This window comes from Gasterosteus aculeatus, chromosome 1 (assembly GCF_964276395.1).
Source record: "Gasterosteus aculeatus chromosome 1, fGasAcu3.hap1.1, whole genome shotgun sequence".
NCBI classification, from domain to species: Eukaryota; Metazoa; Chordata; class Actinopteri; order Perciformes; family Gasterosteidae; genus Gasterosteus; species Gasterosteus aculeatus.
The window spans coordinates 29,362,421-29,385,438 of record NC_135688.1 but is presented as its reverse complement, the minus strand read 5'-3'; the positions used below and the strand labels follow the sequence as shown (position 1 = coordinate 29,385,438).

Genomic DNA, 23,018 nt, shown 5'->3' with positions numbered 1-23,018 from the left:
CCGGCTGTCTGTCAATTTTCTCAGCCGATTATCACTCCCGGACTTCTAAATAGACGATCTTCGGTGCGAGCCGCGCAGCAGCGACCCCTGGTGTCCGAGCGGCGCCAACGGAACTTTGCATATCCTGTTTCTCTGACTCACATTATAACGGCTATCGGCGGAGTCGGCTAGCAGAGCGGCGCCGCACGGATGCTCGAACCGCCGGACGGGACCGAAAGCGAGGTAACGCCGTCCCCTCCGACGCCAGCCAGCCAGCCGAGCGCAGGCGGGACAGCGGACTGGTTCGTTCGCCGCGTCGTTGGGTTAAACGTTGCCGCTCCGTCGCTCGCTACAAGCTAGCCCGCTGCTAGCATGAGAGCTCCTCCACTGACGTTTCATTTTTAACCCCCCGCCACGTTTACGTTTACTTCTACTTTTAATCCACCTCAAGTTAGCTTTCTACCGCATGGGCGAATTTCAGAATGTCATTGTTTTTTTTGTGTTTCTTTTTTCCTTTGCTGTAACCGAACACCTGCTCCGCAGCGCGCGCAGGCTCCCGATGGTCCGGACTCGCTTCCAGTCGCAGGTGTCCGATCTCTCCGCTCTGCGGTCCGTATTAGATTAGATTAGATTAGCTTTAGCTCTTAGCACCGATGAGTTTTCCTCCAGCCACAGATCACCCGCCACGATAACAGCTTGTAATTCAGCCCGGAGGGAACAGCTGTCCGCTGCCCAGCGGCGTTAAACAGTCGGTTATCTCGTTAATCGTTCCGTGCGTCTCCATTAGACTGCTGCTCGTGCTAAGATGCTATCTAACAACATCTGCAGTCTGGAACCAGGATTTGTCTTTCTGCGAGAAGATCCCCAGCAAGGAAACAAAATCAAACTCTCTTGGATTCTTTAATAAAAAATGTTTTTAAACAACATTCAAATCTGCTGATGCTGTCCTTGTATGAACATCACCCTCTGTATTTCTTTTCAGAACCACAGAAAGGCTGATCGCCAATGATGGACGGGTACGTGTCACGTTCCATCCGGGTTCACTTTAGTAAAGACCATTCACATCGTTCTGTTGTGACGAGCACAGCTGGCTGACTGGGGGACGACGGTCTGGGCTCCAGGTTTGCAGGGGACATGCTGAGCGGCGGCCGGGCCCTGATCGGCGAGGACAGCTCGGTCATGGCCCGCATGCAGAAGAAGTTCTGGAAGACCAAGCAGGTCCTCATCAAAGCCACGGGCAAGAAGGAGGACGAGTACGTGGTGGCATCCGACGCCGAACTGGACTCCAAGCTCGAGGTAAAACATGACGGATCCCGGGCGCACGCAGTAAACTAGAGCGGACAGTTTTGGGGTCGGCATCTGGCCGCGACAGCCCGCGTGGTCCCGTGAGGCGGTCGGGTTTCATCCGGGGGGACTGCAGGGCTTTTGTTCGCTCTGAATGCAAGACCAGACTTTGTCTGTCTTCCTGCTCTCGTTGTCCTTCCCTAGTGAGACAGAGACAAAGTCTGAGCGGTGTCAGGAGACCCACTTTGGACATTTACACAGTAGATCGAGAGCAGTTTCTTTTTAGTCGACCCCCTTTTGCTTCCCTCCAAATCCTCTTTAGAATTTCATCTTCACTCATATTCTAACAGCCAACTTGATTTTCTTTTCTTTTTTTTCTAAATTAAATTCCCTCCGAGCAGGTTCCATTTTTCTGAATCTCTTTTGACTTGTGACCTGCAGATCCAATTCTGTCTAAATACGCTACACATTTCTGTACCATTTTTCAACCCGTCGGCACCATTTGCAGTGTCTTTGGTTGAAAGCGACCCGTATCTCTCCTGAATCGCTCACGGGGGGGAAAAAAAAAGACAGAACCTCGACCAGAAATGTCTGTCGATGTCCTCGGGCCTCTTGTTTTCCCCTCTGCCGTACAGCTGTGACTCAGACATTAGATTAAACACCATCCTGACGAATGTGTCTGCTCAGGCCGGGAATAAGCGCTCAGGCGCACCGTGAGGAAGGAGCCGGCCGCACGCACGGCCACAGACCTCACTGTTTATTCTGGAGTTAATCAGTAACTCCACAAGTCACAGCCTGCAGTGCGCTCTACTTTATTTGTTTGAATCTATGCAACTGATTAGAACAAAATCCATAATAACACCATCACACATCTGGCTCCGCTGCCATTTAATCCGCCAGTTTTCCCAGCAGACGTTTAGACCGGTCACAGTAGGTAAAACAGCTGCTTACTGAACATCTGGTTTCTAGTCCGGTGTCCCTTTTTAAGCCACGGCCGAGACCAGAACCCAGTAGGTGGAGCAGCTAAATGGAATCAGCCGCCACGTCACGGCACCGACTCGCTTAATGGTTGCCACTGCGTCGCTATGACAACCCCTCATCTCGTGGCGTTTTCTTAACTCTGCGTTTTTGTGTCTGCAGTTCTTCCGCTCGGTTCAGTTGACGTGCACGGAGCTGTTGAAGGTGATCGAGAAGTACCAGCACAGGATCACACGTGAGTGACACGTCTCTTCACTGTCATACAAGTGGTGTCAGATAGATCAAAACATTCAACTAAAGTACCGTGTGTAGTAGTTTGCAGTTTGGGATTCACATGCAGGTAATACTGGGCACCTATTTAACTAAAAAATACATACAATATATTTTTAAAAAAAGAAGCTCATACCAGGATATTTAGTGGTCCAATAAAATGCAAAGAATTTCATTTTAAATCCGCACACCTTTCTAATATCCCGTTTCACTGTGGTGTACTCAGTGAAGACGCAGGTTGGACACACTGTCCCCCTTTAAAAAAAGATTTTTTGTCTTCCACCTCGCTTAGTGATATTCAAACAAAGACAGGAGTATCTCACCGACACTGTTATGGTATGAGGAAGTCAAATATAGAAACTCATCACTTGCTCACTGTTCTAAAACGGTTACTTCCTGTGGTTGAGGTCTTTGCTTTGTCTTTGCTTTGATAAACAAACCGGATTTGATGGAAGCCTCCGGATCCCGATATATAACCGTGGTGTAGTTTTCCCCCTGTAAGCCCTCTGAGGACTTCTCTTCCACAGGCCTGTCTCAGGAGGAGAACGAGTTTGGCCTGTTCCTGCGCTTCCAGGCCGAACGCGACCGCACGAAGGCGGGCAACATGATGGACGCCACCAGCGCGGCCCTGTGCGCCTCCGCCAAGCAGAGGTCAGCGGCGACGACGCCACGAGGCCGCCGGAAACCGAGATACGGTGCCGGATTCCCAGAAATGATTCCTTCTTCCCCTCTCCTTCAGGATGGCGCTCCGCCCGCCTCTGCACCGCCTGCACCAGGAAGTGGAGACGTTCCGGCGGCGCGCCATCGCCGACACGCTGCTCACCGTGGGCCGCATGGAGAAAGCGCGCACCGAGTACCGGGGGGCGCTGCTCTGGATGAAGGACGTCTCCCAGGAGCTGGACCCGGACACCTACAAGCAGCTGGAGAAGTTCCGCAAGGTGGGTGGACGCCTGTTTTTGTCTTTTTGCCAGATGCTCCCAGCATTTTTCCTCCTCATCCTCGCGTCTTGTCCGTCCCCAGGTCCAGTCGCAGGTCCGCGGGACCAAGGGCCAGTTTGAGAAGCTGAAAAACGACGTGTGTCAGAAGGTGGACATGCTGGGAGCGAGCCGCTGCAACATGCTCTCCCACTCCCTCTGCACCTACCAGGTGGGCGGCGGTGCAGCATCTCCACCCGTCCACGTCTGGCTTAGCTGCCATTTGATAGGGCGGTTGCTCCTTTACTCAACAACACCGTCTTTATCCGCAGACCACTCTGCTGCACTTCTGGGAGAAGACGGCCCGCGCCATGTCGGGCATCCGAGAGGCCTTCCAAGGTCACGTCCCGTACCAGTTCACCACACTTAAGGTACTTTGGTTTCTCCCCGGGGGTGGGAGGGGTGGGGCGGCGGCTGAAGTGTCTTTACGTCATGTTTATCCTTTACCTCCTCGCACAGGACCTGCGGGACCCGCTGGAGGAACTGACGGAGGCGCAGCAACGAGTGGAGAAGAAGACAACGAAGGAGGAGGTGCTTCAGAGCCACACAGACAGGTGACACACACGCTCCACACACATGCTCCAGAGACAGACACACGCTAGACACACATGCTCCAGAGACAGACGCACACACACACACACGCTCCACATACACAGAGACAGACACACGCACACAGACAGACACGCTACACAGACACGCTCCAGAGCTACACACACAGAGACAGGCGCTACACACAGACGCTACACAGACACACACGCTCCAGAGACAGACGCTACACATACATGCTCCACAGAGATAGACAGAGCCACACACACACGCTCCAGAGACACACGCTACACACACAGACACACGCTCCAGAGACAGATGCTACACACAGACAGACACACACGCTACACAGACAGATACACGCTACACACACACCACACAGACATGCTCCACAGAGATAGACAGACACGCACAGAGCCACACACACACGCTCCAGAGACAGACGCTACACAGACACACACACGCTACACAGACAGACGCTACACACACAGACACACAGACACGCTCCACAGAGATAGACAGACACGCACAGAGCCACACACACACACTCCAGAGACAGACGCTACACACAGACACACACGCCCCAGAGACAGATGCTACACAGACAGACGCTACACACACACCACACACAGACAGACATGCTCCACAGAGATAGACAGACGCTACACACACACACACACACAGCTACACACACACGCTCCAGAGACAGACACACACGCTCCAGAGACAGACGCTACACACACACACGCTACACACACACCACACACAGACAGACATGCTCCACAGAGATAGACACACGCGCGCGCGCGCACACACACACACACACACACACACACACACACACACACACACACACACACACACACACACACACACACACACACACACACACACACACACACACACACACACACACACACACACACCATTTTTGCCGGGGAGCAATTAGGGGTTAGGTGTCTTGCTCAGGGACATTTCGACATGGAACATGGGGCAGCCTGGAATCGAACCAACAACCTTGTGCTTCCCAGCACCTTCTCTAACCCCTGCGCCACGACGACCCCATATCAGTTACATCTTCATCAAACACAATGTCACGTCCATCTCCACTCAGTAAGCGTGGCGGCTTCTACTTTATTTCTGTCTCTGTTCGTATAGTGAGCGGCTCTGGTTCTGTGAACCTGCAGTGAGACTGCAGCTCCAAATCGAATGGAAGCTCCTGCACGGCTAAAAATAGCTGAGCCACGTTCTCATGTCTTTTTTTTTTTTCTTTTTCTTTCTCCGTCCTCCGTCCCGCCTCTTTCCTCCTTCCTCAGTCTGGTGTCCTTGGATGACGACAACAAGCCACCAGGAAGTGCCTCTGGCGCAGGTACGTGCTGCCCCCTGCAGTGTGAGTGGACAGAAAGGAACTACACAGACAACCGGTTCGATCACATCGTATTTGGCTGAAATCATGAATAATAAATTCAGTTCAAATGAATTTACTTTACTTTGCCGTTTGTGTGCAACGTGAATAAACGAAAGTACAAAAGTCATCCAGTGTGAAACGACCCTTTTGGGCTGGAGGCGTTCATGGTCCGGCCTTCTCTCCAGCCCCCGCCGGTGTAAACAGTGCGGCCTTTACGACCCTTTTGACCTCAGCGCTCCGTAACGCCGGCGCACCGGCTGTGGACCGCGGTGACCTCGCGGGACCGCCGGACGACGACCGGATGCTCATGGCCAGTGACCCGCCCCCCCCTCCTCAGGGCGGAGACTCACAGGAGCTGTGGGGCTTTGGGGGCCTCCAGTCCGGCTCGCCGCAACTGCCCGCCTCCGGTAAACCGGCACGCTCATTCCGGCTCGCTCTGATTGGTTGTGGCACAATTCCACCTCTCCTGGGATTCGTAGTTCTTATTAGCTCTGACGTTCTGAAAGCAAGAGGCTTTGTTTCCTTCACTTGTCACTTTGAAAAACAGTCACGGGTCTTTTTGCAGTGTAAAAAAGGGGCTTGTTTGACCCAAAGGCGCCCCCACCCCTCCAGACCCCCCGACGAGAGGCAGACGGAGGTGTTAAGGGCCTGTGCATTGTCCACTGTGACGTATTATCAGCTGGTCTAATGGAGCCCCCCCCCCCCCCCTCAAGGTGGGGATCTGCTTTCAGGTGCGGGACCGGAGGAGGGTGAGCGGGGTGACATGGCCTTCCTCGGGGACCTCCTCAGCGCCGGCCCGGGGGGCGGCGACGAGTTCAGCAGAGAGTGGCAGGACGCCTTCGGGCTGTTCGATCCCCCCAGCGTCCCGCCACCGAGCGAGGGGGTGGCGGGCGGAGGCGAGACGGTGGCTGCCTGTCTGCCCTCAAACCCCCCCAGCCCCACCGGCTTCCTGCCCTCCCAGCTGCTGGATCACAGTCTGAGCGCCACAGGTGAGCCCCGGGGGGGGAACAAGCTTTCCGCGGCACCCTCGCTCACCTGCCCTCACACTCTCTCTCTCTCTCTCTCTCTCTCGCCCCCAGGCTGGTCAACCCCGCCCATGTTCCAGGCTCCGCCCCTTCAGCCTCCTCCCGGGCAGAGCCAATTGGCTCAGCCGGTCGCAAGTGTGGCAGCCAATGGTTCGTTCTCCCTCAGTCGTGTTTGCTTTGTGTCTAAACAATGTTTACATTAATCCCGGAATATTACGCAGCCGTATGAACTTAAACTTTCCTCTGATGCCAGCGGCTCCGGCGGGATCCAAGGACATGTCTGCCTGGTTCAACCTGTTCGCGGACCTGGACCCCCTCTCCAACCCCGACGCCATCGGACGCTCCCCGGACGAGCTCCTCAACGCCTAGAGGAGGGCGTGAATGTATTTGTGTTTGCGTGTGTGTGTGTGTGTGTGTGTGCGTGTGCGTGTGATTTCTTACACAGGTTCTGGATGTCAGAAACCGAGTCAAAGAACACACACAGAGACAGTGATGCGCACACACACACACACACGTTACCAGGAGACGTGTGTACCTACACACGCGTGTTACACTGGAATGCGTTGTGTTGCTGTACACTGGAGAGCGGCGTGCTGTGGGGTCAGTGGGTCAGTGACTGAACCCGACTCTTGTTTCCTTTCAGTAATCACAGCAAACGCTCCGGGGTCCAAGTTAATTTAGCGCGTTTTTGCTTTTTTTTTGTTTTTGTGTTGCTCGGGGTGTGTGTCTGTTTGCCGTGTGCGTTGTTCGGGTTGTGTGTCTGTTTGCCGTGTGCACATATCTGAGTGGACTGAAGACGTAAAGTCTATTTACTTCAACATGGTAGCAGATGATCTATGCATGAATGATATATTGTATGAATGGCAGGTTGCAGCAAGTATTGAATGTTGTTTGTATGAGGTACTTGTATACAGTCTGTGTATTATTTATGGTTGAGGACATCCGCTTAAGTGTGCGCTAAATTCAGAGTATATATTACCGCTACTTTTCCTTTCTCTCTTCAAAGCTAATTCTAAGGGTGCTAACTCTATGTTAGCATACGCTATAGATTCTGGTCAACTTCTGCTTCTATAAGTTTGTTAATTTGGTTCTTGTGTGACAAAACAAACGGTTCCTCAACGGAGTGTGGAGGCTCTGAACGCCTGCTTCAACTTCACGTCAGAAAATATTTTAACTGTAGCGTGCACGTGAACTTAATCATTTAGACCACATTTAGCTGCTGCACCGTCCACAACAAGGGAACCCTGTAGAAGTACCTCCTACAAAAACATCCAAACTAAGTCTTTTCTTCTGCTGTCATAATGCGCACCCTTTTTTAAACTGTTTAACGTTACCATGGAGTCGATCACCGCGGTAACCGTTGCTCAGCTGGGCCCACTGTAATGATTGACGTGAACACTCCGCCTCTTTGCTGAATACTGTGACGCTCTATTGATCTCCCTTTGGGGGGGCGAGGGGGGGTCCAAAGGCCTGACCTGGAGTCAGATCACTGGGAAACGCACTCACATCCTGCATTCTGAATGAAGTCGAGTACTAAAGCTGAGAAAATGTGTGCAGGTTAAAATATTTATTTTGTAGTTTCCTCCCTAAGGAAGTTTTAAAGTAGGACACAGGATCGTTTTGGGTCGGGTGGGTTAAACAAGTCCTAGAAATCTGCAAACAACTGCATCTAAGCTGCATCAAACTATTTGTTTTTTCTGACAAAGTAACACTAAACTGGTAAACCACTCCTTGTTTTTTAACTGAGTTATCTATTGGTTGGAATTAACAGATGGACTTTTTGAAATCTGTTCCATTGGGGGAAGAATCAACACTGGAGAGCTGTTACCGCGTCATGGAATGGATTTGCTACACTTTATGAATGTCTCCAAAGTGAAGACTTGTCTGGTTACTACGATCAGATGATTGTGTGAAACCAGGTCTGTTGAGATGTGAGCACCTTGTGTAGTGGTCTGCCTGTGGAAATGTCACTCAAGGGGGGTAAAGGTGCTCGAGGTGCATCATCGGAAAGAAAATATAAACAGCAACTCTGAATAAACTTTTTTATACATGCTGCATATTAATATCTGCTTTTTTGGCGGGGAAATAGACCCCTACCACACAAATGTGCTTTTTGTTTTTAATGTCACATGAGGGAAAACTACTGTACTGAACTGCTCTACTCTTGAATACACACTTCAACAGCTACAAAAAAGAATGTATTTATCGAGTCAATCACAAATGCTTTATTTAATTCAACTATGCCTTTTTATTTCACTCAAGCGGTTTAACAGATGAAAACTTGGCAGTTGTGTTTCCAATAAACTGGACAAGCAAACAAGGAATCATTGTTGAGCCTTGTTCCAAAAATGCTGTTTACCCACTTTGTGAAAGTTGAAATAAATCTGCATTTCCACTTGTATAAATTTGTTCTTTCAAACTTTTTTGTGTATTGTTGTAAACAAACAACTTGAAACAGAAAAGAAATCTGTCCGCAGCGCTTGTGAGTGATATTTCCATCAGCGTGTGGACTCTGACAGACACACGACGTCCCGCCCCCCTACTTCCTGCTGCGCTACAGACACGTAGACGTCGCTAGTGCGCGCTGAGAAGCTAATACATCTTTTTTTTTGTGTGTGTGAGTGTTTAATTCTATTCACTACAACCTGAGATGGATGATGTAATCTACTCTTGGTTAAAATCCTCTGTGGAGACCAAAATCACACTTCTGATAAATAAATACATTATTCACAATAATGAGACGTGTAATTCACAGAACTCAGCGGAGAAAGAAAAGCAGTGGAGGGGAGAATATGGAACAACCGTTGACTCGATTCAGATACATATCTTTGTCCGTCGATAATACAAATGCGGTGCGCCTCCTTATTTACAGATCCAGTACATTCCTATCCCACAGGAGCAGGCACAGTCGAGTAGCAATGACATTTACAGGAGGGAGGGGGGCCGGAGAACCCGGAGACCACGCCGGGAGTCACGTGACTCTGAGCAGGTACGCGTGTCCTTTTCAGTTCATGTTCTTTTCTCAAACTGCAACGAGGACCTGCGAAGTAAAATGAATGAATGTGCGTTTCCATCCTTTGCGGTACATGATGGAGGGGGTTCACTGGGACGGCAGAAAGAAAAGAAAAGGTCCAGTGATGGTTCTGTGTGGGACGTTGCACACAAGACTTTGACTAATTCTTCAGGTTGGATATTGACAACTGCAGCTTCAGGATTATGAGAAATCATTTGATTTCAAACACATTTGCCAGGTCTTTGGGGTCGAGACGCGTGTTCCCACGTGGCCGTCGGTGTATTTGGGACCTCTGCGTGCTCGGGGGGCCAAGAGAGGGTCTATCACTATACACGACACTTTCAGAGCTACACGGTAGAAAAAATTAAAATCAGCATTACGGAAACGCGAGGAGAAGTTTGGGGATAAATAAGGTAAAAAGGCTCGCTGCTACCGGTTAGCACGTCGGAGGCACCGGCTTGTTCCAGCACCGGACGGACGTCTGGCTTCAGGTCACAGGTGGTCTTGGTACGGATTGTTCTGCGAACCGCTTCCCTTCCTCGCCCCCGCCCGATAATCCCAATGGCCGTTGTCTTGGCGACATGGTGTGCGTCATGCTAGAGAAACACACACGATCGGGGCGCTACGGCGGCTCGGCGAAACAGAGCGGTCTGAAGTACCAGGCACATTTTTTCAACTTATTTTTTAAACTTCTCTCAATATCCGCGACCGTTTCAAGTTTTGCTACGTTGTATTTCTGGCAGCACCATTGAATTAGCCTCCAAACTCTTGGTCGTCACGGGAACCGGCGGCCCCCTTTTTTTCTTTTTTTTTTCTTTAAATAATGGAAGGCATATTTTTTATATATCAAGAGAAGTAACTACAGATAGAAAAAGAGATATGTCCGTGGAAAGGCGCCATGGTATAATACGATGAAACAGTCGGTCCTTTTTTTTCCCGCCCTTTTTCCTTCCCCCGCCACCCCCAAGAAAACAGGAACGTAACCAGCACTGAAGGAAAAGGAAAGCGATGAGACGTTGGCCGCTGGCGCCCGAGCGTTGCCCCGCCAGACTCTGGGGTCGTGGTCGTCTGGGGAGGAGCTTAGCTGGCATGCTGAAAGCATTTTTTTTTTCTTTTTGAAATTTTTTTTTTTTTCCAAATGAAGCAGAAGGGGCGTTTCGGAGTGAATGTTTGTTCGGATTCCATAGAGGCGGCGGGCTTTCCCTTTCTTACATTTTTTTTTTATTTTTTTTTATGTCAAAGCCCTCGCGGGACCCTCAGAAGCTCTCGGGCTCCTCCAGGAGGCAGGGCTGGGTGGACAGAGGCACGAGGGACGGGGACAGACTCCGGAGGCCCACTGCGGAGCGGAAGCTCAGGTCCGGGGCGGGCAGCAATGGCTTGAGGATGCTGACGAGGCAGAAGGCGGAGCCGCTGTTGGGGATGAAGTTGACCTTGTTGCGGTCGGGACACAGGAAGGGCGGGAGGTCCTGCAGGGCTTTGGGCCTGGAAGCACACATGCAGGGACACATTCAGCAACACGAGTGGTTATTACTTTTACAAATAATGTTTGTCTGGGACTATTTTCAGTGTAAGTAATCAATATTTGGTGCTCGAGCGAGTATTTTCTGCAGCAGGATGGTTGGTGCCTTAATTAAATATATAGAATACTTGTTTTCCGTAGCCATTTAACTTTAAGAAGATCGGGTTAAGTGGAGGTAAATAACCTTTTCAATAAGATAAAGTGACTCAAAATGCGCTCTACCAAACGGTGGAGTTAAAGGTTTCATTTTGCAGAAATAGGTGCCAAAACGCTCGAAACCTGGCTAACGTGTTAGCAAGTGGCTTCTGAACGTTGCGGACCAGTTGATCAGCACTTTTCAATATAAACATTTGAATCCACTGTTATAAAATATGAATTGTAGCACAGAAAACACTTCGCCTAACACACGTTGGGTCCAGATCGTCTACTCACATGGTCTCCTCGGACACTCTGACCTTCTCGCAGCCCTCTGGAGGTTCCCTCTTGAACATGTAGCTGTTGTTGGGTCTGGGAGAGGCGGCGTACTTGGGCAGCGGGGAGCAGGGGCCCAGCTCTGAGGACAAGGGGGGGAGGTCAAAGGTCGCGGGAAGCAACAGATCAGGCTTGAAGAGACTTTGGCAGGGCACGCGTGTGTGTGTGTGTTAGTCACCTTTGTCCTCATAGGGGCTGCCTCCAACCGTGTCATTGAGGACAGTGAGGTAGGAGGGTGAGATGGAGTCGGGGCGGCTACTGCAGTTGCTATGGTTACCACTCAGTCCGCACCCGGACGGGGTCTGGGTGTCGATGCTGCGCGTGCTGCTGCTTCGACGCGAGGGGACTGGCGGGGGCGCACGGTGCCCATCTGGGACGTCCTGTGGCTGCCGCAAACGCACACACACACACACACACACACACACACACACAAATGAGGTCATAATAACATCGTAGCACTGGGGGGCTTAAACCCTGCACGGCACACTTTAAAAAGCCCTCAAAAATCTCTGTGAACTCACCACGATGGTCTCATCCTTCTCGGGCGTGTCGCGGATGATGATGCGTTCGATCTCCTGGTTGAGGCCCTCCACGCTGTTGCGGAAGCGAGGGGCCGACGACTTGGAGATGGGGATTGGGACCAGGATGGTCTTTGGCATCGGGGACTGCAAAACACACACACACACAAGACCCCGAACAGTTGATGTGGGCCCTGCACTGGTTTAAGGTTGTTCTGAAGTAAAAGTCTAAGTCTTGCAAGTGTGAAGGGGGGGGGCGGCGGCGTCTTTTAAAAAGCTCCCGCTAGCCGGTCGCCGACTCCACGGGGAGCACACGACCGCCGTCACCGACAGAAGTGTGTGTGTGTGTGTCTTTTATTGAAGCAGAGGCCATTTAACTAAAACATTTAAAAAAAACGTCACATTTTGAAATGACCAGGAGACGCGCTGGCGGAGCCAAAACGGGGACAGGAGGGGAAAAAGTGGGACGTCCAGAAAACTCTGGGGAGTCTCTGCTGATCACCTGCGACTGGATGATGGTGTGGCTGCCATTGAAAGGGGACTTGCGGTCCTTCTCCCTCCGATGGCGGCTGCTGCGTTTGCTGCGCTGGAGCTGCTGACGCAACTTGGCAATCTGGAAAGCGAAAGGTTGGACACAAGACGCGTAGACGTGAGGGGACGTGTGTTGGGTCTTGGTGTAGGGTTGGAACGGACGCACAAAAAGGAGTCTATTTGAGTGCATACTGGTGTATTCGGGCTGCATCCAGCAAAGAGACTGACCTCCTTCAGCTGGTCGGTGCTCCCACAGGAGGCCGACCGCTTGTGAGAGCCCCTCCTCCTCTCATCTGCCCAGGCCCTGGGGGTCTAACACACACACATGCACGCACACACACACACACACGCACACACAGGATGGTTAGAGGTAAATATCAAACATAAAAGCACGAATCAGCTCAAAATAAAAGTAACCAACCAAAACTTGGTTCAACCCCCCCCCTCATTGATGCATCGTTTGGATTGCAGCATCGAAGGAGGCTCGAACGCACAACGTCTTTACGCCTTTGTGTCATTAAACGTGGCACTGTTTGGCCTGGCTGTCTGTGAGGCAGCGCGGCGCCATGATGCAACGGTCTGCAACGCCTCCTACCCGCTAAGCATTGGTCGCGCGTCGTGCAAGCGTCCCTCTCGGCTTCGCCACGGGTTGGCGGCAACGGTCCGTCTTCTCGGCGATCGCTGTGGAAATTTGTAGACGCCACCAGACTCCAGAAGAAAAGTCCTTTGACTTTTCACTAAGCGCCACCATCAGGGGAAGATCTCTTTGTTTTCATATTTAGCAAAAGTTAGACTGCTAACATACTAAACTAAAAACATGATACCTGCTAAACATCAGCGTGTTAGCATTGCTGCTATGAACATGTTAGCATCTTGTTGCTAATGATGGCGTTTAGTTGCAAACAACCCGCGTGGGTTAAATGTCAGAATGCTAACTTGCCAAACTAAGACAAACACCCTGAACTTTATCATCAGCATGCTGATGTAACATTTAGTGCACACCAGCGTGCATCTTCGGGGACGGATCAGTGTCCTTCATGCTAGCATGCTAACAGACCAAGACACACATGGTAAACATTAAATCTGTGGAGCCCCTTCACAGCAGGCTGCTAATCTTATTCATATTTTAATGACAATTTGTTTGAAAACTTTCATCATTAATATGTTATTTGTTTGAATTTAGCCACACACACACACACACACACACACACAAACACACACACACCTGCGTCGCTTTGTCCCTCATGAAGGGAGATTGCAGGTGCTGGCTGTCGTCCTGAGGCCAGGGACCTGTCAGGTGAGAGCCAGCGAGCGCGCCCTGCGAGGGCCACAGCTGGACACGATGGCGGGAGACCGAAAGAGAATGAGGAGCGAGTTCGGGTTGTGGGCGCCTCAGACGGGGAGGCGAGGGACGCCGGAGAACAACCGCAGGAAGACGTGGGACCTTAAGGCGTCTGAGAGAGAGAGAGAGGGAGAGGGAAAAGGGGAGAGGGGGAGTCAGATCAGCCGCGTGGATGTAAACAAGTTATTTGAGGACACACGGAGAACACGTCAACAAATCACACACAGCTGGCCTACGGGGATTAGCTCGAGCCCGTCTTCCTCTGTCTGTCTAGGGTTGTGTGTGTCTATGAGTGTGTGCGTTGCTAGTTTGATGTTAATCCGTCCCGTGCTGGGCACCCCCCCCCCCTCACACAGCCCCCCCGTTTAATGCCATTAAAACAGCTTAAAGCATGGGGGGGGGGGGGCAGTGATGGGGGCAGGTGCTGGCTTCTGCCCGACTGACCCGGATTCAGAGCTGCAGAGACGTGTTTGTGCGCCGGGGTCCGGGTCCTCTCACACCCACGGGTGCATGCAGGGGTGTCGGCCGGCATCTACTGATGTTGAGCTTAAAGGAGCCACGTCAGCTACAGGTCACACTGAGACGACACGATCGCCATTCGTTCTTTCTGAGCGACACACGGCGTCCTTTTACTTCATCCGACAGCAATTTGATTGAGAATAAGCCTTTTTTTTCGGTATAGGATATGAAAACTAAAAAAAATGCCACTGAATATTAATAATGCCTGTGATCAACAGTTTGACCAACAATGCAGCATTAATAAAGCAACACACACATGCATCAGAATCCATTATAATTCAGTACTAAACGCCTAGCGGCATTGCGAATGCATTCACATATTTTGTAGCAGGGCTACAAACACACAGCAGCATCGACAAGCTGCTCCCGGAGCTAAATTTGGCAGGGGGGCCTTGACCAGCACACATCACTGTTGCTAGGGAACGGAGCCGACTGATCTTCATTAACACTCAACCGCGCTTTTGTGAGTGTGTGTGTGTGCGTAAACAGGGGTTTGCAGATCAGATGTCTAGTAACAAAATACTCTGGCAGTCGTTATTTTGACTGCAATGTACTGAGGGGAAGCAGCAGCAGCACTGTGTTACTTAGTAGTATTTTAGTTTGTGGACGTCCCTTTAAACCAGATAGGCTCATAACAACGGACAGACTTTATTGATCTGCCAGGAGCAAAAGTGGGACAAGCCAACTTGCACACAAAGTACTGATGAGCACAGGATGTACGTGTCACAGAAGAGTCCAGCTGGATTGCCCTTCAAATTGATGATTTGGTTGCACCAACAAAACCAAAACACAACAATCAATTCACTTCCATACTATTTACAACGCATCAGTGAGAAAACCAGCAAATATGTAATACAACAGGTCAAAAGCGGAGGATAATTTTGGAGTTTCCTTTGCTTAACAAATGGTTTGATTGGCTGTTGATTAACTAATCTGTGAATCAATACAACTCTGGATTACACAACTGCCTTTGCACAACATGCCTTCTGAATGTAACGGGACAGGAAGTACTAAAACAAATACACAAAATAAAATATACAGTTATCTAGCAAATTGCTGGGAGTTATAATCAAAACTAAGGTTTAATCAAATGTTTTATACCATTAAACTCATGAAAGATATCAAATCTCCATGCAATCCCACGCACATGAAGGAAGCTTTTGTTTACTGCCCCCCCTAAATAATATAATCCCCATCATCAAAACATCTCCAGGCTCTACAGACCTACACTCCAGAAACCCGCAGCAGCACCACGTCGACATCAATACAACGTGTTTGTGAAGAGAAAAGACGACCTCACCTGCAGCGCGCGGAGCTCCCCGGCTCCGTGTTGATATCCGCCCGCCACGAGGACGTCAAAGACGCGGTGGGAACCGACGGCTCCGGCTACAGGCGAGCAAACGGCCCCTTGGACGCAAACGAGCGGACATAGAAAGAGATGCCCGAGCGTCTTCCGCGGAGACGGCGGTGCTACGGGAGGTGTCAAAATGGGCGTCGCTGTGCTCGCACCCTGCCGCCTCCTCCTCCTCCTCCTCCGCCTCCGCCTCCTCCTCGTCGTGGATGTTTTTCTCGCCCGGCTGATGCGGCAAGACGGCTGGAGCGGCCACCGAAAAACGCTCCCTGGTCGAGGAAGGAAACCGGGTGAGAAAGAAAAGAAGGGGAAGGTGCGCTGGTGTCCCGGAAGCGACGGGAATCGATGACCAGAGGGAGAGAAAAGACAGAAGAGGGGACAGCAGGAGGACGGCGGTGATGCTGCGCTAGCCTCGGTTGACCGACGGGTACCAGTGTGAAGCGCGACGGAAAACAACGCTCCCACTTCCGGTCGTCGATTTCAAAATAGAAGTCGGATATCAAATCACTAATTTAATGCCACTTGACAGTAGCGTTAATATACAGTTAATATATAATTGATGTATTTAATCCAATTACGACAAATCAGAGGAACAAAGAAATTCAAAAGGGAGGACAACGAGGGTCAATAAGACCAAAAGCATCTTATTTTAAGTCACCTTATTTAATCCTAAACTCGTCAAAGAAAAGCGTTACACGCGTACGCGCACACTGCAGTGTTTGCCATGTAAACTAAAGCTCCCCACGAGTGTGAAAAGCGTGTATTTCCAAAATAAGCGTAAAAATCGATTAACATTATATTATTGTCTGAACGGCAGTCGCTTAACTTCCGGTGCTGTGCCGGCTAACCCGCGCCGCCTTGACGCTGCCGAGGCGGCGCTGTGACGTAGCGAGCGGAGCGCTGCGCCGCTCGTGCTGATGCTGCAGTTGCTGGGGCGCGCGGAGCAGACGGAGGTGAACCAGGCGTGCAGCGGGCTCCATATTTAAAATGTTACGGACGTAGTTAGTTACGTTTAGAATCGCGCGGTACGTCATCCGGCCGCTGCCCTCGTCTCGTGAATGTTGTGCAAAAAAAAAAACATTAAAAAGGCACCAGAAATAGAAATTCATACATGTGAAGCGGTTTAAGTTGCGTGGTTAATATTTTAGGAAAACCTATAATAGGAACAACCTTTATGAAAAAAGGACATACTGGATTTTTAAAAGCCCGTAAACCCCAAATTAGATATGTAACAAATAACACTAACAATTATTTCATACATTTATTGACTTTTTTCTTCTATATTGACTTGAAAATGTTTACAGAAACCGTACCAAGCAGATGCATAGCAATGGTATCGAAGGCCGCGTCCATTGAACGCAAAAAACAGAATTCCATAAAAATGATGCAAATATCAATGCGGTACACATGTTTTTTTTTCCCATACAAATTACAGATTACAAAAACATAAAATGAGATCTTTTCATATGCCCTGAAGCAGCGACCTGAACACACAGAAAGGGTACGATGACATTTCAGCACGCCTGCGCGGCGCAGCGCCTCCACAATTCTTACTGCACGTTAAGGAAAAACACGAGACTTGGGAATCAGTCGATGACACGAGGAGAAGCAGAAATAATAATTCAGCGGGTGTCAGAAAGGCGGGGTTGGTTTCTTTTAGTGTAGTGTCAGTTTGTTTTGAGGAGCAGAATCCGGGCTTTCTTAGTGTTTCAGTCACATGACACAGTGAGGTCAGGTGATGGGGAGCCGGGCCGCCGTAACAGATCCCTCTGTAGGTTCGATTCCGGTGAATCGTAGCATTTGAAGGACCCATCGTGCCAGCGAGTTTCTTTTCTTCTTCCAGTCAGCTTAGGGGGTTGATTGTAAAGGTTTGTGCCCCAAACCCCCCCCCGACCCCCCCATCCACCGAGCAATAGTCCAGAGAAGAAAGCAAGGATTGTCATCCGTTCTCTCCCCTCAAGTCGAGGTGGGAGGGTGGGGGGGGGGGGGGGGGGGGGGGGGTTGAGAGTGTACAGTGGATTGTTTTACAAAACGATTGTGACAATTCATAAGTGCAACAGAGAATAACGCATCGAACGTAACGACGGGGATTGAAACGAGAACCGAAAGGAACCGAAATATTAAAAGTGTTCTAAAAAGCTAAATCCTATTGCACATTTAAAAAAATAAAAAGAATTTTATTTAAAAAATTGATACGCGGGCAAAATAAAATTGGTATTGCATACAAAATGGAGGAAAACAAATAGGAATTTTGAGCAGTTTGTTGCCGTCTTCTGAGACCGCCAAATTCTTTTTTACCGAGGGCGCTGGCGAACATCGTTTGATGCAGCGAGCGAGAGCGCCCAAAGGGCTGATTGTTTGACTTCGCCTTTTTTCTTTAGTTTAGAGACCAATTCTTGTTGTGGTCGCAACAGACGGGGCTTTTCTAAACACTGATTTTAGTCGGCTCAAAGTGCACATGGGAAACGAAAGAAAAATCAATAACGTCGCTATACACTCATGAGGACGAAACAAAAAAACCAACAACAGCAAAAACAAACAATGGGGAGAGTAATAAAAAAAGTGATAAACGGAAGCGGGTGAGAACGCTGCATAGCTAGATTCCATTTAAAGCAATGCCATCATCAGAAAGACACACAGCAGTGAGACGGACCAAAGGACTGTACACAATCGCGCTCCGCCGACTGTTTGGCGACTCGCTCCGGGAGCTTCCTGTTGCTGATCCGAGAGGCAGGGAGCTCAGCACACTCAAACCAAGCGCTCTCTGATTGTTACTACTTTTTTTAAATTCTTTTTTTTCTCCTTTCTTGCCTTCCCTCCTCAAGTCTTTTGTCAAGAGTGTCTGCGTTTCTTTTCACACGTGCGTGTCGCCCGGCCCGCCGGCCAAGCCGCCCCCCCGCAGGTAGATGGCCGAACTGGACTTGGGCCGGCTCTGGCCGTGAGGGGCCGGCGCGCGGGACGACCCGTTGTTGTTGTTGTTGTTGTTGACCTCCGGCCCCCTGGCGTCCGTGGAGATGACCCACGTGGTGGGGCGCCACTTCTTCAGGGAGTACGGCGTTTTGACGCGCTTCTTGATCTTGTCGCCGCCCGGCCCGAAGGCGCCGTCCGGCTGGACCAAGCCCTCCCCTGGAAGACAGCAAGGGCACTGATCAGTCCCTGCAGCTTTTTAAATGAATACATATTCAATACCTGTAAGTGGACCCGTGTGTTTGTCGTTTGAGGTCTATTTAAAAAAGGCACTGTGGCAATTTAGTATCACATTTGGAGAAATAGTAGCTTTTTAAACGTCAAATTAAACGGAAGCAGCCGATATTCCCTTTAGTTGGGTCCGACCTTTACCTAAATGCGTGGTTCTGTATGAATTAAAGAGAGAAAGTAGCGGTTAAAATGAGCGTGGTGAGAGGGTGTCATGCGAGGTGTGTGGAGTCACCCAGTGAGCTCAGGTCCTGCGTGGTGAAGGACAGGTCCAGCGAGTTGGGTCTCTCCGGCCGGCGGGCTCTGGGCTGCCTGAGCAGCGCCTCCCCTCTCATGGCGGCCGGAGCTTCACGCTGGGGGGGCGCGGCAAAGCCGGAACCCGTCCCAGAACTCTCCGCCGCCGCCGCCACCGCCTCCCTGCTCCCCGCGTCTCCCCCCTCCTCCTCCCCCGCCCCCTCCTCTCCCGCGTCGCTCTCTCCTCCGCTCTCCCCGCCCCCCCCGCCGCGGCCGGTGTTGCTGTTGTTGTTGTTCGTGTTGGTGCGGGCCGAGCGGAGGGCCGCGGCGCTCCCCGGCCCCGCCTCCCTCGGGTCGGGCCGCTCCCGGCTCAGGAGCGGCTCGTGCTCGTCGGGGCTGGCCGTGATGACGCCGAGGCTCAGGCGGCCGTCGTCGGGCCGCGGCGCCCCCGACCCGCTCTCGGTCGCGCTGGACCCTCCGAAACCCGTCGCCCCGCCCGCAACCACGGCCGAGACGCCGGCGCGCCCATGGCCGTTGACGTGCGCATTCCGGAGGGCGGCCGCGTTGTTCGTGCCGGCGCCCCCGTGAGCCTCCGGCTCCGCGTTGGCGGCCGCCGCCGCGGCAATGTTCATCTTTGTCCCCTCCACCTTCCGCAGGTTGGACTTCCCCGAGCGGCCAAACTTGAACCTCAGCGAGGACGACGAGGACGACTCTTTCTTGGCGGGCTTGGTGCGCAGCGGCAGGCTGGACGGCCTCTTGGGCAAGTTCTGCTGCTTGGGGAGAGGGAAGATGGCGGTGGGCAGGGGGTCGGCGGCGGCGTCAGAAGCGCCTGCGGCCTCGCTCGCCATCTTGATGAGCGGGTAGAGGAGGCTGGAGCTGCAGGGGCTCAGCGCGTCCGGGGAGCAGAACTGCTTCTGCGAGTGCTCCATCAGGTTCTCGTCGGAGCTCTCCTTCAGGTTCTTGTCGACCTCCTTCGGGTCCAGCTTGGTAGTCTCCAGGTCCTCCTGGGTCAGGTGGAGGCAGACGGGCACGGCGGGAGTCCCCGCAGGGCCCTCTGAGTCGGAGACGATGGTGGTGGTCGTGGTGGAGGCCGAGGGGCTTCCCCTGAGGCCGGTGCTGGTGCTGCTGCCCTCTGGGCTGGGCAGGCGGGTGTGGGCCTGCTGCTGGCGCTCCTGGTTGATGGAGTTCCGGTTCCTCTCCCCGGTTCCGGCGCGACCGCCAGCGCGGCCGGCGCCGTCGGCCTGCGGATTCTTGCCGACGCCCTCGTTCTCCTCGATGTAGGTGGACGTCTGGTCCGCGTACGGGCCCGACCGCGGCGTCATGCGGTTCCTGCCGGGGGGAGAGAGGCCAAAAAGGTTAAAAAGGAGGCGACATTCGAAGAAAAAAAAAAAAAAAAAGGAGCGGCGTGGCGTCTCGGGGGGCGCCGCGCTGGGTTCACGCCTACCGCTCGTTGTGCAGCGTGGTGGACATGGGGTTCAGCGTGGGGCTGACCGACTTGGAGCGGTCCCATATGAGCAGCAGCTCGGCCAGGCGCTCCTCGGCACACTGGGCCGTGAGACGGGCCTCGGCGTCCTGGTCCCAGCAGTCCTCCATGGTCTCTTTCAGAGAGCGGACCGCCTGGAGGAGACACGGTTCAGACAGTCAACCACACGACCGCGATCACGCCCGTGGGCAATGGGAATGTATTGTAAATCAAGCACTATTGATGACTATTGATCATAAGTAAACGATAACATTTAGAATGTTCGTTTCCAGAGCGCTTTAAATGATTTTTGGGATGCAGGCAAAAACATAATGAACTAAAGCCTCGCAGCCCAGCTGCTATAACCCAAGAGATGTGTATCTGATGATATGGATCAATGATTGGCATTTAGTATGGCTTTTTTGCTTTTGTGCGAGAACGTCACACACACACACAACGCACCAAACTGTTCTCTTTCCAGGCCTCAGGGAATTTGGGCCGCTGCTTCTCCCTAGAAACCAGGACCTGCATGTCCTCAAACGTTGGGTGGTTCCCTGCCTCCGCCTGGAATGCCATCTGGTACTCTGGCACCGACTCTCCTGGAGATGAAGACCACGTGGCAGGAATATTTATTACTTGCATTTCGGCGTCTGCTTCCCCCAAATAACACAAATGTGAATTTAAAGGTTTTGTGCCTTCTGCCGCGTAAAAACTACGAGCGCGCACGCGCGTGTGTCTCACCAGGGAAGAGGTCGGTGCACCTCATGAAGGTCTCCCAGTAGATCAGGCCCAGGGCGTACATGTCCACCTGCTTCAGCGCCGACTCGCAGTCCCTCAGGTTCACCGCCCCCTCCAGCACCTCCGGGGCCATGTAGCGGATCGTCCCCACCTGGCGGGCCGAGCGGAACACAAAGAAAAAAAAAAAAGAGGGGAGGGGTGAGTCACGACTGAGAAGCGAGGGAGACGAGAGATCGGAAAAGCCGCCCAAACGCTCACCTCGCTGATGGCCGTGCTCTCCTCCTCGCCGTGGCGCGCCGGCCGGTTCCCCGTCAGCTTCATGGACAGGCCAAAGTCGATGATGACGCACGCGCCGTCCGCCTTGACCAGGACGTTGCGGCTGTTCAGGTCCCTGTGGGACACCGCCGGCTTGTACAGGTCTTGAAGGGAGCGAGAGGATGAGGATGAGACAAACGGGTCGGAGCAGATCCATCATTAAACGTCAAAAACGCTGATGCTTCAAAGATGGACTTTTTTTTTTTGTGGCATTTGCAAATGAGCGATAACAGCCGCCAAATCCCCTTTGCACAGCTTTCCATTCCACTCATTACTCATTGTTCGGCGAAGCGAGCCGCTCTGTCATCAGACTGCCTAAAACCCTCTTAATCTAATCTGCAACAATGGGATTAAGACCCCATCACTGCAGCCTCCGCCTGCAGCGCGTTCGCTGTCCAGCAGAGGGCACATTGGCGGGAGAGGGCGTCCGGCAGCCACCATGGTTGTCTGCTGCATTCAGCTGTAACGCGGGTGGGGGGGCGGCAGGACATTGGGGAGGATGGCGACCGTACCGAACGCATTGGACTTGAGGGGAAGTTTTCTCGCGCCTGCACGAACAGAATCGTTCTCATTCCTCTTTTTATCTGCACTGATGGAGAGAGGAGGAGCCGTCTTGAGGCTCATCTCGGTTGTCACTTCCGCCTCCTGGGACCGATTACTCGGAGCCTGTCGCAACCCCCTACTTTGTCCCTCCCTCCCTCCCTCTTGTTCTTTTGCCCTCTGTAGCTGTAGGGGCAGGTTTATATACCCTCGGCTGGGCTCTACACGCCGCGTTTAAAGACACACGGATGCAGAGCGATCCAAACCAAACAGAGCCACGTGGAGCAGCAGGGTTGTTAGATCACACATACACACGCATTCACAATTTCTACCGCGATTCTTCGGGCGTCTTTCTGTTACAGACAACAGCCTTGAGACTCGAGCAGTTATGTCATTAATTGCGAGAGTGTGTGAGGAGCAAGTTCACCTCCTTTGAAGAGCTCCGTGTGCAGGTACGCCAGGCCGCGGGTGACGGAATGAGCGAGGCGGCAGCTGTTGACCCAGTCGTTGGTCTGGACTCCCAGGTAGCGACTCAGAGAGCCCTGGATGGCGGGACGGGGAGGGGGGGGGCATGAGAAGGAGACAGGGTACAGAGAGTGAGTGACGAAAGCGATATACACAAGGCAGTGAAGACAATAGAAATAAACCAGCTAACAACTGGTGGTTTCCACTGGAAACAGCCATGATGTGTGCATAGGAGGGACGGGGGGATGGGGTTGTTGTGCCCAACTTTCTAGGGTCCATTTGAAAGATTGAAGAGGTAATAAAACATATGTATTTTAGCCCCCTAAACTGATACTCACATG

The 23,018-nt window shown here is 52.0% G+C and overlaps 3 protein-coding genes across 7 annotated transcripts in view; 1 reads left to right on the top strand and 2 right to left on the bottom strand.

Moving 5' to 3' along the window:
• The first annotated feature begins 9 nt into the window (after positions 1-9).
• ical1 (islet cell autoantigen 1-like) lies at positions 10-8,869 on the top strand. Of its 4 annotated transcripts, none has more exons than XM_040181566.2 (14): positions 10-222; positions 962-995; positions 1,101-1,275; positions 2,404-2,476; positions 3,039-3,162; positions 3,251-3,449; positions 3,532-3,657; positions 3,758-3,856; positions 3,945-4,039; positions 5,348-5,400; positions 5,673-5,846; positions 6,153-6,428; positions 6,519-6,614; positions 6,718-8,869. In XM_040181566.2, the coding sequence occupies exons 2-14, from the start codon at positions 985-987 to the stop codon at positions 6,831-6,833; spliced, it is 1,617 nt and encodes a 538-aa protein (XP_040037500.2). In that variant the 5' UTR covers positions 10-222; positions 962-984; the 3' UTR covers positions 6,834-8,869. The 4 variants fall into 4 exon arrangements, with proteins under 4 accessions (XP_040037500.2, XP_040037578.2, XP_040037335.2 ...); XM_040181401.2 differs by having other exon boundaries at positions 88-222; positions 5,625-5,846; XM_078102362.1 differs by having other exon boundaries at positions 88-222; positions 5,348-5,421.
• fam117ba (family with sequence similarity 117 member Ba) lies at positions 8,689-16,977 on the bottom strand. 2 transcript variants are annotated; one of them, XM_040182072.2, is made up of 8 exons: positions 15,678-16,977; positions 13,742-13,970; positions 12,745-12,828; positions 12,488-12,598; positions 11,989-12,132; positions 11,646-11,853; positions 11,429-11,549; positions 8,689-10,959 (listed from the first exon to the last, which is right to left on the bottom strand). In XM_040182072.2, exons 2-8 carry the CDS (start codon positions 13,760-13,762, stop codon positions 10,734-10,736), a joined length of 915 nt encoding a protein of 304 aa, XP_040038006.1. In that variant the 5' UTR covers positions 13,763-13,970; positions 15,678-16,977; the 3' UTR covers positions 8,689-10,733. The 2 variants fall into 2 exon arrangements, with proteins under 2 accessions (XP_040038006.1, XP_040038090.1); XM_040182156.2 differs by having other exon boundaries at positions 11,646-11,847; positions 15,678-16,185.
• LOC120821714 (bone morphogenetic protein receptor type-2) overlaps positions 16,976-23,018 on the bottom strand; it is a 20,447-nt gene continuing 14,404 nt past the window's right edge. Inside the window, exons 7-13 of the mRNA XM_040180688.2 lie at positions 22,640-22,754; positions 21,616-21,776; positions 21,361-21,508; positions 21,082-21,218; positions 20,602-20,774; positions 19,159-20,486; positions 16,976-18,854 (exon numbers count right to left, since the gene is read on the bottom strand). Coding sequence (XP_040036622.2) covers positions 18,583-18,854; positions 19,159-20,486; positions 20,602-20,774; positions 21,082-21,218; positions 21,361-21,508; positions 21,616-21,776; positions 22,640-22,754 — 2,334 coding nt within the window. The 3' untranslated portion in view covers positions 16,976-18,582. The remainder of the gene's footprint in view (positions 18,855-19,158; positions 20,487-20,601; positions 20,775-21,081; positions 21,219-21,360; positions 21,509-21,615; positions 21,777-22,639; positions 22,755-23,018) is intronic.

What these genes read in the sequence shown, in the direction of transcription:
- ical1 (XM_040181401.2), top strand. An exon ending in GTACCAGCACAGGATCACAC is followed by an intron (nt 2,477 to 3,038) that starts GTGAGTGACACG and finishes TCTCTTCCACAG; the next exon opens with GCCTGTCTCAGGAGGAGAAC. An exon ending in GCCGCAACTGCCCGCCTCCG is followed by an intron (nt 5,847 to 6,152) that starts GTAAACCGGCAC and finishes CCCCCCCTCAAG; the next exon opens with GTGGGGATCTGCTTTCAGGT.
- fam117ba (XM_040182072.2), bottom strand. Translation starts at nt 13,762, where the DNA reads ATGAGGGACAAAGCGACGCAG. An exon ending in CAGCCCCTATGAGGACAAAG is followed by an intron (nt 11,550 to 11,645) that starts GTGACTAACACA and finishes CCTTGTCCTCAG; the next exon opens with AGCTGGGCCCCTGCTCCCCG. An exon ending in AGAGTGTCCGAGGAGACCAT is followed by an intron (nt 10,960 to 11,428) that starts GTGAGTAGACGA and finishes GTGTGCTTCCAG; the next exon opens with GCCCAAAGCCCTGCAGGACC.